Source organism: Lontra canadensis, unplaced genomic scaffold, assembly GCF_010015895.1.
Source record: "Lontra canadensis isolate GAN:19392208 unplaced genomic scaffold, GSC_riverotter_1.0 scaffold20, whole genome shotgun sequence".
NCBI lineage: Eukaryota > Metazoa > Chordata > Mammalia > Carnivora > Mustelidae > Lontra > Lontra canadensis.
Window position 1 is genome coordinate 23458065 of NW_022631014.1, and position 18782 is coordinate 23476846.

At 34.4% G+C, this 18782-nt stretch overlaps 1 protein-coding gene across 49 annotated transcripts in view; it reads right to left on the reverse strand.

Moving 5' to 3' along the window:
* Nucleotides 1-18782, reverse strand: part of CLASP2 (cytoplasmic linker associated protein 2) — a 178362-nt gene that overhangs the window by 57565 nt on the left and 102015 nt on the right. For 12 of the 49 annotated variants that reach the window (XM_032861326.1, XM_032861330.1, XM_032861327.1 and 9 more), the window contains 9 exons: nt 17290-17313; nt 15509-15526; nt 13301-13402; nt 13122-13148; nt 10195-10221; nt 7440-7610; nt 6701-6808; nt 2655-2717; nt 1568-1674 (listed from right to left, as the gene is read on the reverse strand). In XM_032861326.1, the coding sequence (XP_032717217.1) occupies nt 1568-1674; nt 2655-2717; nt 6701-6808; nt 7440-7610; nt 10195-10221; nt 13122-13148; nt 13301-13402; nt 15509-15526; nt 17290-17313 (647 nt within the window). The remainder of the gene's footprint in view (nt 1-1567; nt 1675-2654; nt 2718-6700; nt 6809-7439; nt 7611-10194; nt 10222-13121; nt 13149-13300; nt 13403-15508; nt 15527-17289; nt 17314-18782) is intronic. The other 37 variants (XM_032861348.1, XM_032861359.1, XM_032861358.1 and 34 more) reach the window with 12 other exon arrangements.

The window sequence follows — 18782 nt, forward strand, 5'->3', positions numbered from 1 at the left end:
TTTTCCCAAAGAAACTCAAATTTTCTTTTCTTTTTTTTTTTTTTTTAAGTTGGCTCCATGTGCCCAGTGTGGATCCCAGCATGGGGCTGGAACTCATGTTCCTAAGATGAAGACCTAAGCTGAGATCAAGAGTTAGACGCTTAACCAACTAAGCTACCCAGGTGCCCCTCAAATTTTCTGTTTGAATCCTTCTGTCATTTCCAAAGTTAACTTTGTTTCTGTGATTTTCCCAAGGTACAAATTAGGCTTATTAGTTGGAAAGATTTTTTTCTAGAAATTAAGTTATAATTGGAGTAACTATGCTATGCAAATAATGGAAGTAGGCAGAATCAAATTATTGGAATTCAGCTTTTGGGCCTGGTAGTTAAATATTCTTTATATATTTCAAACACATCTTAGTATTATAAGTAATAGTTCAAGAATAACCCATTCAATTCATAAAATGTGAGCATAATTTAACTAGTAAATCTCCTATTTAAAAAGAAACTAGGAAATATGATTTAAGAAATACATGATTAAAAACAGTAAATTTAAAGCATCTGACTGACTTAAGATCATCAGAACAAGATACGATCAGTATATTCCATGCCTGAGAGAACAAAGTTCCTACTTAGTTGTATTATTTCTAGAAAATTAATCAAATGAGTGAGATAAAGGGAAAAATTCAGCACACGTAGACTGTTAGAGCAGAACTACGTATGTGATTACATTTATTGTATTACAGCTGTCACCAATGAATACTATTCAAAACTTGTTTCTCAAATATGTGGGATAAAATGCGTCATATCAACACTGGTTAAAATGTGATTATATAGTCTTAAAAGTCACGATGTATTTTTTATTTCAAAACAAATATGAGGCCTTTTATAAATTCTGTGTAAGAAATTGAGTAAATGCTTCTCAAACATTGGATTAATTTGAAAGAGAAAGTGTCATACTGAACTGACTTGGGAAATTGGCAAAAGCCAATTATACTCATTGTTCAAATGACACGTCCTTCATAATTTTAAGTGAGAAAAACAACAGTGAAATATGTACAGCACTCTTCTGACGAACTATCATGGATCTGTACGTGATGTTTTTAAATCTCACTGTTTAATGTGTCAGGCATAAAGAGCCAGGAGGATATCCTAATTAACATTTGTCTTGAAATTCTACTTTCTCTCAGCTCAGAAAATCCTACCCCAAACTAACACAATCCCTAAATACTCAAAGTTAAGCAAGCTTTGAATATATGCTTGTAGTGTACTTATTTACGTACTAATCTAATCTACTCTTACTCTTAGTGTACTACAGTGCATAAAACACGTCACCATATTAATGACATCAATATTTATATACCTAACATGCCATCAATTACTTTTACCCTTGGCTAAAAATTCTGGCCAAGAATAAAGATCAAGAATTGATTATACTGTTCTGCTTTTTACACTGTCCACATTTGATCTTCCTAGATTTAATCCACAAGCATTTTCCCATGTCCTTTTCTGCACTGGTAGACTGCCTTACCCATACATTAGTTTCATAATGGGAAGATCTGTAATGATAAGGAAATGGAGAAGAGTACCAAGGCATCTGCTACCGCCTCCTCCACATCAGAACCTGTGTTCAGGACTCGCATGGCACTGACAGAAGATGATAGTCGGCTTGACTGGCTGATCCCATACCCCGGACCTGATTCGTCAGAAGGAGGAAAACAGCTTTGAGAGAGTCATAAATATAACAGTGTCACACTGGAAACTTTAAGATCCTTAAGGGGAGGGGAAAAAAAAAAAAAAACCAATGGGGCAAAGCATTTTAAAAGCAATTCTGTATTTTCTGGGTACATTTGGTTTTTGGTCAAATAAAATGGTAAAGGCAATTAAAATTACTGACAGTGTGTGGAAAACAAATTTAAAAAAGAGTAGCTATGATACATTTGTGACCAGAAGATAGAAGAAAGAATGGGCGGCTAAGGGCTTGCAAATCTGTAGCCCTTGCAATTACCCAGCTCTATCACAGTCAGGCAAATCTCATCTATTCACGTGAGCCACGGAGCAGTCCATAACAAAGATCAAACCTCAAACCAATAATGACCAGGGAGCTCAAAAAAGCCACACCCATTTACAAGGGAAAAAACCCTCCAACAATTATTATTTATTCTCCTTCAAGATAGGTTGATTTCAATTAATAACTAAGACATGTCAATTAATATTTATTAAGCACCTACTGTGTGCCCAACATTCTGAGGTATGTAAAGACAAACTAGAGATGGATTCTCCCCCTTAACTACTTTCTACGCCATCATTTACAATTAAAACACTTCATCCACCATTTTGGTTTTTTTTTTTTTTCCCAAAACATGTACAAAGATGAAGTACATAATTGAGAACATAAAATAATTCCATATTTAAACATGACATAACTTAGGTTATACACACACAAAAAAATGTCACCTGCCAGCGAGAAAAATGCCCAAATAAGGTTGTGGAAAGGGAAAAAGTTACTTGGGGGAAAATTAAAAAAAAATCACAAATGACTTATTATCTGACAAATTAAATTGAAATAAAAACAAACTGATTTAAAAACATAAATATACAATTCAATGGAAACTGAAAAGGACAAAAATTTGAGATGAATGCATAGATGATAGTGAAAATGTACTCATCCTTCACCTGAGGCCCCATATACATCGGGGGCGTAGAGGGCACCAGTAGATCTGGAATGGTGTCTGGAGGCTGGAATAACAGGACCATACAAACCTCATCTATTACCACAGAAACAAGGAATAATGGCAGCACTATAGTCAGGCAAGGAGAGTTAGTCAACACTGGTATTACTAGTACTAGTTAAGGATCAGAATACTGCCAAGTATTGAACATTAGCACTGTAATATCACCCTTGACACACAAAACATCTTACACCTAGGGGGACAGACATAAGCCCACAGGAGACAAAAAAAGCAAGTATTCAAATGGAAGGAAATGTCAAAAGTACAAGCATGAAACAAAAAAATGAACACTGTAGTTAAAAAAAAAAAAACCACTATGGTAACTAAGTAACCAATAATAACCCTCTCTCCTTTAATCTTGAACCCAATGAGGCAGGTATTACTATTCCATTTTATAGATAGGTAAATTCAAGCATAGAGAGAAGTTAATTAATGTAATCAAAGCCACACTACTAGTAAGTGAAACACCTCAGTATCTGTCTTCTTTCAAAGCCTTTGCTCTTAAACAGAACATACACCATCTTCAATTGTTCAAAAGATAACATACCTCATTTACATTCACCTAAACATTTTCCGTGTTTCACAGAAAGTAACTTCTGCATTCAGTAAAAGATTATTTAAATATCAAAGCACATCTGAACATAAAAAAGGGAGTATTACTAATCTAATCAAAAGACCTAGAAATGTGACATGTCTCTCTGAATCGAATTTTAGCACATTTTAAATTTCATATCTTAAAATCCTGATTTTCCCAATACCATAAAGTCATTCTTCTTAGATACAGAAACAAATCACCCAGGAAAGACTCATTTTAGTATTTAATGAAATAGATTACTCTTATTGGGATACATTAATTAGAGCAGTTAAAATACTTTTATTTCACAAATCACTCTTTTCTTTGCTATAAGACCTTAATGAACAAAAAAAAGATCAAAAAGATTGAAAGGATTAAACAGAAAGAATGCCACACAAAAGGTTTAATCAGACCCTGAAAAGTGACTGGTATTGTTATTAGAACATACTAATATATAGTTTTAATTTTACCTGACAGAAATAATTTTTAAAATGGTGAGAGTTATCAATATAGAAATGCCTAATGGATGAAAATTTTTGAAAAATTTTCTGGAATCAATGGTTATCTGTGGCTGCAGGTAAGAGGTAAGAGGCACCACTCACATGCTTATAATAACATAAGCCTTCTTTTTGAAACTTGGCTCCAGAAATAAACATAATCTAGGGTACAAGTTCCAGAGAAGTTTGACTTTGCTCTTCTATTTTTAAAGATTTTTTCTTTATTTGAGAGACAGAGAGTGAGCGAGAAAGAGAGCACAAGCTGGATGAGGGCACAGGAAGGGAAAAGCAGGCTTCCTGATGAGCAGAGAGCCCGATGTGGGGCTCCACTCCAGGACTGAGCTGAAGGCAGTTGCTTAATGGGCTGAGCCACCCAGGCACCCTTAGCTCTGATTTATTTCTGGGGCTTTAGGACCTTCACACGGGCCTTATGCTACAACTGAATGCATGGCAAACTTTGGGGTTCATCTGCTGAATGGTGATATTCAAGTCAGAGGTGAAAAAAAGGATCCACCAAATAAACACAGTAAGGACAGCAGAATGCAGGCAAACACAGCAAACAATGGGAGTGCGAAGGATAACCTGATGTTCCAGAATGCTACTCCTCATCCCTGTGCAATAAATGGGGCTAATCTGCTACCTTCACTAAGCAGTATCCATATGTAAATAAAAGGGCTATAAAAATCAATTTTTCTAAAACTATATGATTAAAAGATATATCTTCTTTAATCCAAATATAATGTTTCACTAGAATCAGGAAAGCAGCTTCCTTTAATAATAAAAACTTAAGTGATTTAAATTGTTAAATGGAGGCTTTGAGATAAATCTAGAAAATAAATGGCTAGCCACCATTTCTCTTTAAAAAGAGCATATTAATGATGATTATTTATAAGTGATTAAAAACTGATTTTAAATTTTCTCTAATCTCTGACTTAAGGTTTAAAAGGTACATTTTGGTTTCTTCTTGATATCTCATGTTCTCTGTTCTTTTCCCTTTTTTTTTTTTTAAGATTTTATTTATTTATTTGTTAGACAGAGAGGGATCACAAGTAGGTGATATCTCATGTTTTCTAATAATACCGCCGCATTAGCATCATGGATGCAGGTGTTAAGGACATTAAAAATACCTAAGATCCGGGGCGCCTGGGTGGCTCAGTGGGTTAAGCCTCTGCCTTCAGCTCGGGTCATGATCCTAGGATCCTGGGATCGAGCCCCGCATGGGGCTCTCTGCTCGGTGGGGGGCCTGCTCCCCTCCTCTCTCTCTGCCTGCCTCTCTGCCTACTTGTGATCTCTGTCTGTCAAATAAATAAATAAAATCTTTAAAAAAAAAACACCTAAGATCCTTGTTACTAAAGTACAAGGAAACTACTTCTAGGCAAACAATTTGGGCTTTTTAGAGGAAAGGTGGCGGAGCAATAGTGGAGGCAGTGGCGATGATGATGATAACCAGGTGTTCACTGTGTGCCAAGCACACTCCTCTGGGGGATCTGTTTTACGTATTTGCTCATTTACAGCTTCTTCAAAACAATCCTAACAAGTACATACTATTATTATCCTACTTTACAGACTGGGAAACTCAGGTACAGAAGTTACAGAACCCAGGACTTGTGACCTAGAACATATACTCTTAAACTACTACACCCACAATACTTCCTTCAACCCTTCAAGATGGCACGGTTAGTTTATACAAATGTAGGATTTATTTCATTTTTAAAACATAATACATGAAGATGTACCACAAATATCTACATGTATATGTGTGCATATACACAGTCTGTATGTATATAAACTAAAAATACTGTGTATGACTACTTTATATGAACTAAAAATATCTCTGGCAAAGTACTGAAAGGGAACTCTGGCACCTGGGACTGGAACAGAAACAACAAAGGCTGAGGATATCCCTGTCTGTGTTCCTCGATCAATGGGGGTTTTCTAAGTCAGTACAGGACAGTCTAGTGATTTAGTTGAACCAAATGGCCCAGAGAACAGAAATTAATCTCTAGATATCCTACACTAATATGCCTATTGAATGAAATAGTAATTCCAACAGGCAACGAAGAGAACTATGTTCTACTTAAATGTCACTAAGTCTGAGGAGAAATTCTTTAAGTATTACAGCAACCTACATTTTATGGAATTAAAATAAAAAACCTGAAATGGCATTATAAACAAAGTACTAGTTAAAAAGCTGAAGGACCATGCAGAAATTCTAAAAATTTTCAATGTAAAAAATTCTGCCTCTCTGATTACTCTCAAATACTACAAGTTTTAAAAAAGTCATTTAAGATTTTTATAATTGAGGTAACTATACTATTAGAGTCAAGGTTATAATATAATCTATATAATCAGGAACAGAGAGGTTTTAGAGCAGTGACATGACACAAACTAATATATAGGAAATGACTATTAAAACTATAAAACACTTAAAAAATGTTAATCTCTCCCATTTTAGTTAGTAGTTCATATGGTATCTTGTAGCACTCTAATAACCTAAGTTAAATATCTGAGTTGAAATGTTAATACTTCTGCTATAAAAACCAACAGCATTTATTTTATCAAACAAAATGGTCCATACTTCACTTGAGATTAAATATTTAAATACTACCTTTAAACTATGTAGGTTTATTTCTTAAGATAAATCTTGAACGCAATATTCAGTAGTTAAATCTTTGTGATATTTACTTGATTTTGGAGGCAATTTGTTTATACAAGGTCTAAGTTGCTCATTTAAAACAAGTAAATGTCAAAGGAATTTCCCAAACATGTAATTTCCTTCTGACTCTTTCCTCTATCAGGATAGAAAAGAAAGGCAAAGACATAGTCCATGAAGAACGCTAAACCCCAAGTATGCTGAGGTTATCAAATGGTGGTAACAAAGGGGAAAGAAACATAATCAACACCTGCCCAAGTACTTACCGAGGGGCTGAAAAGAGCGAACAGGACTTGTATCCCTGCTGCTCTCCCGACTGGCTTCCCGGCTGCATCCTTGACTCACACTTGGTCGAGGAATACGACTACTTCGGGCTGGCAGAAACCAACAGCAGCACAGAAAGGGAGGAAACAAAAGACAGAATTTGCATTTTTTTTTTTTTAATTTTATTTATTTGACAGAGAGACACAGCAAGAGAGGGAACACAAGCAGGGGGAGTGGGCGAGGAAGAAGCAGGCTCCCTGCTGAGCAGAGAGCCTGATGTGGGGCTTGATCCCAGGGCCCTGGGATCATGACCTGAGATGAACGAAGACACTTAACGAATGAGCCACCCAGGCGCCCCTAGAATTTGCATTTTTGATATGTTAGTTTTATTTTTGTTTCTTAAAAACTGATCAATCTGAGGTTGAGAACAAATTACTCTTGATAAAGCATTATCAGGAATACAGTTAAATTTGAATATAGTCCTCTAGTCTGTATAAACTTACAAGGGTAAAATCGTGTTCTACAAATGTAAGGCTACAAATAAAAGGATTAAAATATAAATGAATTATACATTTCAAGTAAGATACCTAATTCAATTTATAACCTATATATCAATTTTCTTTGAATTCTGAGTTGTTTTCTTCTAGCTTCTAAGGGCCCAACTCTTGTCTGCCATGCTATCCAATATCCAAGCCTGAAATACAAAAAAGAGGTCCCAAATCTCATAGAAAAAAATCTTACCCACGGACAGCCTAGAGGGACTAGCCTCTCTGCTACAGCCCTGGCTCCGCGGTATCTTGCTTCTCTTCGGCGCTGAGGCTGAATTGACCAAGACTCTTTGAACACCAGAGCTCACAGTGGAGAGGGCTGTTGTGGTCAGAACTCTTCCTGGAGACCCCGACCGGCTGCCAGCTGAACACCAAACATACATAATGAATGTTAAGATATGAACTCTAAGAAAACTTGTTGAAAGGATAAAAATTCAAGAAATACATCTGAGAAAACTGGGATAGTATGGCAAGTTCTAAGTTCAAAGGAAATGGATTGAGGATGGTCATAACCTGGAAAAAAAAGAGTATGCTATATATCCTAGGACTGAACAGTAAAAATCATGTAAAATCTATTTTCAGTTTTGAGGGGTATAGGACAACACTAAAGTATGTTTCAGAACACAAACAGCGTAAGAGATTTCCAAAAAGTAACTTATCTGACAATACATTCTTTCAAACGGTTACAGCTATATATTAGAATGCAAGGAACAGAATCAGTCATTCCATTACCGCTATTATTTTGCTAAGAATATAATAAAAATTTTCTTCATGTTAAAACAATTTGCCTTCTGAGATGCTTCTGTAGTAGCAAATTATCTTGCTACTATATAATAGTAATTTTTAAAAATTTTTACAAAATTAAATTTTAAATGTTTATATAAAATTGGGCCAGCTGAAAAAAGAAACTTGCTTCTTGCTATTTTCCAACAGCAAAGGGATCTTGGGTGGCCATGCCTAGGATGTAGATGTAGGGGTACTGGGAGTAGAAAAGAACTTTGAGCAAATGTCAGAGAAGTCAGACCCTTTCTAAACTAGCAATTCTCAGTCTTGGAAGGCAGAGGATATGTGGTCAGGGGAAAAGAGAGAGGGAGCTGCACAAAATCTCACAGACTGGGGCAAGGGCTAAAAAAAAAGTTAAGAAACACGGTTTTAAATTAGAATTGAATGGGTTAACTTTTAAGGAAATGAGATCCTTGTCAATCAAAATATTTCACGTCTTTACTGAATGGGAAAACAAACTAGATAACTCCAAGATAAAATTTAACTCTACATTCTGAACGGCAGCACTATAGAAAAGTTAAACTTGCACTTAGACAAATGAAAGCAACTCTTTATGAAAGCTACTTTTTCCCTTTGTTGGGCATCACTTGTCTTAACCAACAGGGCAGTCACTGCTCACCTTGTATAATCTTACCCAATCATGCTTCATTTTCACAGAGCAAAACCTAAAGACTCAAATGCCAATGTGGTCAAGCAGAAGATGTTAATGAGGGAGGAGCACTGAGTGTAAGGGTGGGGGGGCGGTGACTTCACAGTTAAAAAACCCTAAAACCTGGTGGGTTTTAGGGTTTTTTAAGAAAATGAAACCTTTGAAATTTTCTCATTTTTATCATGTTGTGTAGACCAAACAATACATGAATAGAGGTAGGTTGGATGTGGTCCATGGGCTGCTGATTGTGACCCTCACCATAGTTTTCTTGGCATGGTCTTACTAAATACAATTTAAATTCATGCTTAATTCCTAAACTCTACCAGCACGCAAAATGAAAATTATCTTCCACTGGTTATAGCAATACTGTTTAAAACAAAGTAGTACTTCCAATGAAATTAACAATTAACTTGAGTAGAAGGAATTCTAAATTATTACAGGGAAATTATTCAGTTTTACTTTAAAACAATGCCTCGTTTGAATTGTTTCTTGGTGTTTCAGGTGAAGAATCTTCAAGTCAGATTTTTTTCAGTTATAACCTTAAGGATACCCACAAGGCACCTATTTTCTCCATGCAGTATCTAAACTAAACATACACACCAAAATATCCAAACACCCAACATGCCACAAACTCACAATGCAAGATAAGCCAATGGAATATTTTATGGGAACACTTGCAACAATATGAAAGTATAAATAATGAACTGAACACATACAATACGGTACTCTGTTAAAACTAATATAAATTTAAGGGATAGAGGTGTTGGTAGGAGACTAAGAATTCCTTGAAAAGTAGGTCTATTCAGCAGAGAGAAAACATGCAGTACAGAGGCAGAGTAATCACTCCACCTATTGTAGGTTAACTGTGTTTATCAAAATTTTGCAAGCGCACTCCTTCTGTATTTAAATTCATTCATACTCTCTCCTAGAAAAGAAAATTGGCAGTGTTCATTTCATTTTCACTATTACCCTCTCTTCTCCACTGACTCCAATCCCCTACTAACAGTGTGATACTTCCAATCCCTGTGACTCATTTTGTAATTATTCGTACTTAGAGAAAATATCAAGGCTTTTTCCCCACCCAAGGACTACCTAAGCTAAATACTAATAAGAAAACCGAAGAGTTGAAGAAAAGGGGCAGGCTAGAAAAGAAAAGGGAATAGCATGCTACTGGAAAATAATTTGTAAAACTTGAAATGGGATACCTAATTTCTCTTGTGCTACCTAAAGTTTTCAAACTAACATTTTATACTTCTTATGAGGTATTTTCAAGGCATTACTAAAGCTCCTTTGCTTTTGAATATCTAAACCTGTGGGATCGACTTGGATAATTTCAACAATTGAAGGTTTTGGTAATAAAATAAAGACAGGCCAAAGATAATTGGCGATTTTTGCTCCAATATGGCTACACAGTGATGGAATTTTATGTTGAGAATTTCTGCTGAATAGAACCCATTCTCAATAATGAAAATATGATCAAACAATAGATGCACACATAAAGTCTATAGATTCTTACCACCAATGGTATTAGCAGATTGTGATCCTGAACAAGTGTAAAGGCAGAATTAGGGTAAGGGTTATAATCCACGAAGAGGGAAGGAGCAGATTTAAAATGAATGGCAGATGGAAATAAGAAAGCTTTAGTCAGTTCTTAGAAAATAAAAAACCCTAAAGCAAAAAAAAGCAAACTTTAAAAGAAAAATCCCTAAGCCATAGACGTCTGTAACAAAAGCAGTACATTTAAGTAGCTTTTACAGCTGAAATCAGAGAGACTCATGTACAAAGCAGATGAAATGAAGTTGCAAAAGTAAATGTAAATTCTTCAGCTTTTCTTCTACTAATAGCCTATAATCTAAATAATTAAATGTTTAACTTTTAAGCATTTAAACATTTAATTTAAAAGTACAGGTAAAGAAGAACTACAGTATCTTATAGCTGAAGAAAGCTTACATGAAAAAGCTACAAATTTTTTTTTAAGATGCACAGGAAAACAAAACAAAAAAAAAACGGCAGGGGTTGGGGTGAAGAGACCAAGTTTCTGACGGGCTGTACAGTCATTTGTACACAACCAGTCACTACCAACAATAACAAAAGACACCATCCTTATGTAAATATAAATCCGAAGTCTCTCCATTGGGTCTGCTTTTATTTATTTTGGTTAGTCATCAGAATACACCTGCTTTGACCCAAGAGATTTTTTTTCCCCCTAAATGGTAACATAAAAATTTGAAAAGATCATGCAAACCCTAATGAATTACTTCCCAACAAAGTGAATACGGAGGTCACAGCAATATTTCTGTGCAAATATGTTGTAAAGAAACTTGCATCAAATCATATAGAGCCACAATTTCTGTTTTCGAAAGAATCTGGAATGGAATATACAGTCATTCAAATAAATAAGCAAGCAAACAAACAGAAACCTCTCCAATATGATTTAAAACCCAAATGATTTCATAGTGAGGGTCTTCTGATCTTAAAATCCTACCAGGTCTAAAAAGCCTATCATTATGTTCTCATACGTCAGGAGAGGATTTGAAGTATTGTAGACTGGGTTTCAAAGCAAAAAACCAAATGTAAAAAAGTTATTCCAAATCTTACTGACGTGATCAGTAATTACAATATACCTAAAAGGGAGGCCCTTAGGTAATATATTAGAAAACCATACGCAAAGCACTTTAAATCTGTCACAAGTTGTTTTTGTATTACTTTAGAAAAGAACTAAATAAAATAGGTCACATCAAATTAAATTTTATCCTTAAGATACTGGATACAGACAGTTTTGGGTTGCTATCTTTATTCTTCTTTATGCTTTAAGTTTCCTAACATTATCATTTTTTATTTGTTTCCCAAAGGCCATACATAAACAAGGTTCAAAAGTACACAAGAGTTTAAAATTCAGTTGACATTAGATTAATAATAACAGGGAGGACAATTTATCAGCTGAAATACAGAGTGCTTATTCTGGGCCCGGATACCATCTTAAAGTACATTAAATGCACTGTAATGTTTAATCCTCACTACAATCCTCCGAGATTATTCTCCTCATTTTATAGATAAATATACAGAAATACAGCAACGTTACGTAGACTGGAAGAGCTTTGATTCATATGTGGGTAATATGGCTCCAGAGTACATGATCTAAATCAGATACTTCTGAGACTTTATTATACACAAATCACTTGGTGGTCTTGTTAAAAAGACTGAATCCAGGACATTGTGGTGGCACTGTGCATTTCTAACTAGCGCCCAGGTGATGCTGATGCTACATTTGGAGTAGCACGGCTAACCAACTATGCTACAACTGCTAAAGACTGAACTACTTAAGAAAATTATTCTAAAAATACAGAAAAAGAAATTAAAAATCAGGGGAGAATGTGATATGATCTATTCCTAATGTGGAATTTGGAAGAGCCCTTACCCAGAGGGCATTTTCCATTTTTCTTACTTATAAATAATCATCAACTTGCAAACCAATTTTACCAAGCATTTCCTTATTTTTGGGGCTCTTACTAATATTCCCATCATTTCTCTGCCTGGATTTTTTGACTTTGGAAAGAGGAGAAAAGGAAAACCTGCTGGTAGGACTTGTGTAATCACCACCTGGCCCCCTCCAAGCCTAGCTGTTTTCCCTAATTCCAAGATTTGGGAATCAAACTAAAAACAGACAAATGGGACATCTATATCTTGATAAATCACCTACACCACCATGGAAGACAGTTATATATACTTCTTTTCAAAATAGCCAAGTATGCAGAATAACCCCCAGTTACTTCCTTAGAAAAAAAAATCCTGTTTTTAGAGCTAAGTGCTAATGAAAATCTCTTAATAAAGAAAGAATAGGAACAAACTCTTAAATTAATAATGCCATAAATGTATGGGTTATTATTCTGGAACATGTAGAAATGAATCATTCATTTTACCTAGACCTCAAAATTGTGCTTTTTAATAATTGTGCTTATAAGGAACTCAGCTCCCAATGAAACAGTAAAAATATAAATCTTAAATTTAATAAGAAATATAACAGAACTGGTCATCTTATGTTTCCTCACTATGAATCCGTATATACCTGCCAAAAATGCTAACCATATTCTAATAGATTTTGGGGAGAGTACGAAGACACACATATCTGTCCTTGAATAGGATTAGCTAGGTGCAACCAGATTAGATGCTAACATATGGCAATTATTTTGCTTCTAAAAAGCACAATTTTCTACATTTGCAAGTTTCTGCATAGTCTTTGAAAACCTTAATGCTAAGAGATTTGTGCTACTTAGAATATCTCCATGCAAAACTTTGTACAGCGGATGAAGTTTTTTCTTTCTAAGTGGCGGATATCAATGATGCAGCCCTAGTAACACACCAAAGAAAGACAAGACAACACCCACTCAAAAAAATTCCAAAACATGCACAACAACTGATCCAAAACATTGAAAAAAAAAATACCTTCATTTTTGTCAGGTGATGATGAACCTAAAGTACAGAACAAGAACTCAGTATGTGGCTTGTCTTTTTTGAAGTTAGCTTTGTCTTTATCCACTGGTCAATCTCCTAATACAATCATATACAAGCAACACACTTATCCTAGTGTATTATAAATCCAGGAAAACTCAGGCAATACGTACGCTGTGACTGAGACACCATTTTTGTTCGACTTCTTCCTCGAGAATCTGTCTTGGCATTTCCCATGCCAGCAAGTGGTGCTGAAAGCTTTGCTCTTACCCGGCCTAAGGAATAAAATTATTTATGTAATTAAAGACATTTTTCTATAATGATATTTAGTAATGAGGAAAAAAAAATCTCACTATAATTTTCTAATTGGGTGTGCTTTTCAAGTATTGTTAAATTTTGTTAACAACATAACCACCACTGACAGGTGATACTTCTCTTAAAATTTTTAAAATACGTACTGCCTTTTATGTGTTGCACCATAAGCTAACTTTCCTTCAAGGGTAAAAGTAAAGTCAAACTAGAAGATTTCCATTCTTAGTTTGAGATTATTAGTTTAGTAGAGTCATAATTGAGATAATTACCACAGGCATGCTACTTGTTTCTTAATTGGCAGTTCCAATTCTAAAATTTCAGTTTCCATGAAATTTAGTTTATTCTCAAATACAGCTTATAGTTTTATAAATATCAGTCTAATCTTATTAGAAACAACTATCCAAACAATTCTTTTGACTGAAAACATACTTCTAAAAGGGATTTGCAAGAAGAGATAATATTAGGTAAAATATTTAATATTTTTATCCTGTGCTAAACATCAAGATTACTACAGACAAATATGGACACATTTACGATTCTTTTCCCCCAATCAATTTCATTTATAAAATGATTTGAGGAAATACCTATCACATAAGTGTTGGCACTTTTCTCAGCATAACTCCCTTCTCCTCTACCAATGTCTCATCCCCCTCCACAAAATCAAGCCACAAACATCTATTTCTAGAGCTTCTAAGCCAAAGGAGATGATGTTGATCAAAGTACCTAAGTAAAGTGTCATTAGTAAAAACAAAAGTATATTACTAGTAGGTACTGTGGTGTTCTCAAGCAGTCTCAACCATCTCAAATCAGAACCAATACTAAACACAATCATAAAGAAGGGCTCAGAATCCTGCTCAGTTAAAAGAAACAATTTGTAGGGCAATCATTGTACTGGATAGCCTGATATGGCTATATCAACTAGGAAAAAATAATGAAGAGTGAGGAGAGACTATAAAATTAAGAAATGAGTGACGGAAGAGAAGAGTGATTAAAAACCAGGAATACAACAGAAGCAAAAGCAGAACTCTAGTTGGTGAGTTTAGCATTCTCAATTCTTCAAGGCCCTGAATAAGCCCATAGTTCAGGCCTTTCACCCTTTTACAGAGTCTGTTTAGAGGTAGGATACAATGTTCTCCCGACTAAGAAGTAAAACAGAAAGACAAAATTATTATTTTTGAAATGGAAAATTTATCCAATATAACAAATAAATCAGGACAGGTATTTTTGATACTGTTGTTCTAAATTACAATGCCACAGTGCCAGAAACCATTTTTATAGAGTACTCCAACTGATATGAAAAATAAGAAATATTTCAAATAGATCAGAGTAGGTAGGAGATTAAAATTGTTAAATATACTTGGTTTTATATCACAAGAAAAGGTCATCCATGTAAAACTTAGGAGAAAAAGAAGTGTGTTTCAAAATCAGAGGTTTAATAAGAAAGCCTTCAGGCAATATAAATTAAAAAACTGAATTTTTTTCTTTCTACAAATTCAAAAGCAATAAATATTTTCTTAAAGTAAACTGGCTCAATAAAATAGAGTAGTGTATCTAGCAAGTTTTTTGTCATCTCAAATTCAAATCATATATGCAATTCTCCACTGATTCTAAATCAAAGACACACTTAAAAGCAGACTAAATAAATGCATTTAAACTCTCATGATACAGCAATGGAGCATGCTCCCCCAAAGTATAAATGAATTAGCATAAATTAAAAAGCAAAACATAAAAATAAGGAAAAGCACTAATGATGCTACAGGAAAAAAAATTATTTACTAACTTTATACTAGAAACTATTAAACATGTTAAGAAATTATGTTTTCCAGCATGAGATGATCCAAGATACAAAGCAAAACTCCAAATGAAGAACTAAAGGAAAAAAATTCACATGTGTAACTAACACAACCAAACATAAAATGTAGATGCTACCACAGCTGGCAAATTATATAGTTTTGCAAAAAAAAAAAAAAAAAAAAAAAAGCCCATTTTAGTTTTTAATATTTAATTCCTACTAATGAAAATGTTAATGTAGAGGTATTTGTGTTACTAACAAAATGTATAATTCTTACCATCTTCGGATGTTGTTCCTAAATAAGAGAAATAAAACAATAACATTTCAACAAATTCTGCCGATGCTGATGTTAAGACCTACTTGCACCTCCCACCGAAGACTAAAATGAAAGAGTGAAAAAAAATCTCTTAGTCTTATAGCCTTACCCAAAATTTGAGGCCATCTAATGATCCACAGAGCAAGAAAAGGTTAAAACTAGACAAATGAAAATGGCAAAATTCCACAGCACTTTTATCTGCTCCATTTCATACTCAAAATGTGAAATGGTGAAGAATATTATGGAAGGTAATCCCTCAAGAAAGACATAACCCTGTCATTACTCTCTGAAATGAAGGTTTTTACAAAATAAGAATATTTTTTGTGCATTTTCAAAAAGTTGTCCATAAAAGAACTAGAAGAGCTAACTGACAAACATAGAAGTCAAATCCATGATGTAGACCTCATTAACGCAGTATTTTCATTAAAGCATTACAAAGACCTATCAATCCATCAACTATTTACTCAACATTTATATGTGCTCTCTAAGATGTCAATGAAAAGTAGCAGAAATGAACAAGTGAAAATGTCACAACTCTATACTAACACATAATGTATTATTAGCCCCAGGTAAAAATGTCACAACTCTGTGCAATAATAGATGTATCTCTGTATGTGTATAGACAGATTTCTTTTTTAAACACAGGACTGAACATCAGGTGAGAGTAACACATCACATGACACAGATGATTCTTCAAATAGGTTGATGTTTCTGAGCCAAACAAAAAAAGATCTTAATCTGGAACGTGAGAATAGTTTAAGGACACAGAATTCCAGTGTGAGAAGTGATACCATAAAGTGTTTAAAATACAGAAACTATCTTGTGGTGGGTTTTCATTTCATTCAATAATTTTTTTACTTATGAAAGACATTAAACATCCAGAGGAACATAGAGACAATATAAGTAACAGTCATGTACCCAACCCAAGATGAAATAAATCTCCCATTTCATCAGAATGGAAGATGTATCTATTTAAGAGCTTATATAATAATTGACAGAAAAACATACAATTTTCCATCTTTCCTAGATCTCTTACTAGGACTTACAGATTCAGTATCTTCTTACAAGTTCTTAAAAAAAGCTCAAGTTCCTAGACAACAGTATGGTATCTGATGAAGTGAAGGGAAAATGTAGATAATATGCCATGTAGTATCTGACAAATACCATAAAGATAAAAATACCACACTGAACCAAGCAAGTATAGATAAACTATAATCACTTAATACTGAGATTAAAAAGGCAAAACTTTTCAAACAAAAAAAAGTTCAGTCCTGATTAAATGTTAGTTTTAAACTTGTTCTTAAAAAGACAGCATTGTAACTTGCATTTTGTTTTCACAAATAACCACATGAATCTGTAAAATATCTCATTTGTCTCTCTCTGTATCACAGTTAGTAAACTAAAGAGTTCAATCAAATGACTTATGAGATTTCTTTCCATTCTTATGATTCTGATTCTATTTCAGAGAGCGACTTGAGAAATCAAGAATATTTCTACGAGCTAAGGTAAAAAATTTTAAGATAACTGATTTAACTTAAAAGAAACAGTATCCTAGTATTTGAATAGAATGGGTAACCCAAAAATGACTATGCTTAACCCAAAATTTTAGAGAATCAGGTAGCCACTTTTACATTAAGATTGCTAGAAAATAAGCAGTATATTTTTGAAAAGAGAATGAAGATATTATACAGAATCCAAGAGCCATAAAAATCTTTAGTAGAATTAGAAAAGTAAGTTCTTACCATCCATCTTGTCAGAAGTATCCTCTTTGATGAAAGAGCAAGCAAAGAACAGAGGAAAACTCAGTATGTTAGAAAAATATGATTTTAAAATCCCTAGGACATTATTTTTAAGAAGACAGAATTCATAGTACAGACACGTATATGAAACTTGTACTCAATTAAAACATACTAGGAGATTTAAACAAGATGAGGTTCCTTTGTGAGAAAAAGATACAAAAACAAAGATAATGAGTTTGATTTTCACTTGCCTAGAGTGAGAAGTTAGTGAAGCCCGTATCCCAGCTTGGTACCCTTGCCACCATCAGGCAGACCTCTTGCTTTGGTCTTCTGAGTTTCCTGACATCAAACGCTCATCGTATTCCCATTCCCCATTCTCCCCATTCCCAAAGAAACTGGGAGAAAAAAACCTAGTAGCAACTGCTTTAAGTAATGAACTAAGTTTAAACACTGCAAGATTATAGTAAGAAAAGTCTCTAATGACTTCCAAATCCAATCTCACAAGCACACATCTTTCTCCCGAGTTCCATTACCATACCATCTTGATGCCACTGTACCTCTCTTTCTCATTATACTACAACTCCTTAACACCTCCAGTCTGATGTTTCACTGGGACTTCAAATTCTAAATGCATAAAATGCAACAAGATTTTCAGCTGCTCATCCTTTATCAATCTACCACTAGACTGAGAGACTCCTGAGTACAAAAGCATCTATTTCTGGATCTCCATGACCTAGTGGTGTGCCTGGCAAAAACAGAAGTGCTCATTAAGTGTTTGCTGAAAAACAATGGAACACTCCCTCTGATCAATAAATGTTCAGCCATGACAAGCAAGGCTCAAAGCAGAAGGAAACAGAATATATCAGTCTCATGTGTATAAGAAAGCTGATGGAGGGAGAGGCGGGTAGTGGGGAAAGGGAGGCAGAGAAGAGAAGGAGAGAAGCAGAAGAGGGGGGAGGGAGGAGAGTAGGGGAGAGAGAGAGAGACAAAAAAAGGAAGGAAGAAATAGAGAAACAGAAAAAGAATGAGAAAATCCATTATCCAGGCCCTGGAAAGAGCCAAAGGCAAGGAGTTCATTGCCTCTGAGTGTAAACATGGGCCAGAAAAAGAGGATAGAGGGACATCGTTCCCTTCTGTAATGAAGTAAATGTGCAATTCAAACCTTAAAAAACTAAAAGAAACTAATTAAGTCAATCTCACAGCACGTTCTTATGAAAAAAAAATTGTTACAAATTGCCTTCCTAGTTCACACTGAAACATTTCAAATATTGTATTTTTCTGGTAATAAAATAATAGATACTAAATATCACATTTTTAAGACTCCAGATAAATACATTTTATGTTTTCCAGTTTCTTCCCTACTTAAAAAAAGATATAATTTATGTATCATAAAATTAACCTTTTATGCTATACAATTCAATATCTTTAGTGTATTAACAGGTTGAACAACTCTTATCACTAATTCTAAAAAGTTTTTATCACCCCCAAAAGAAATC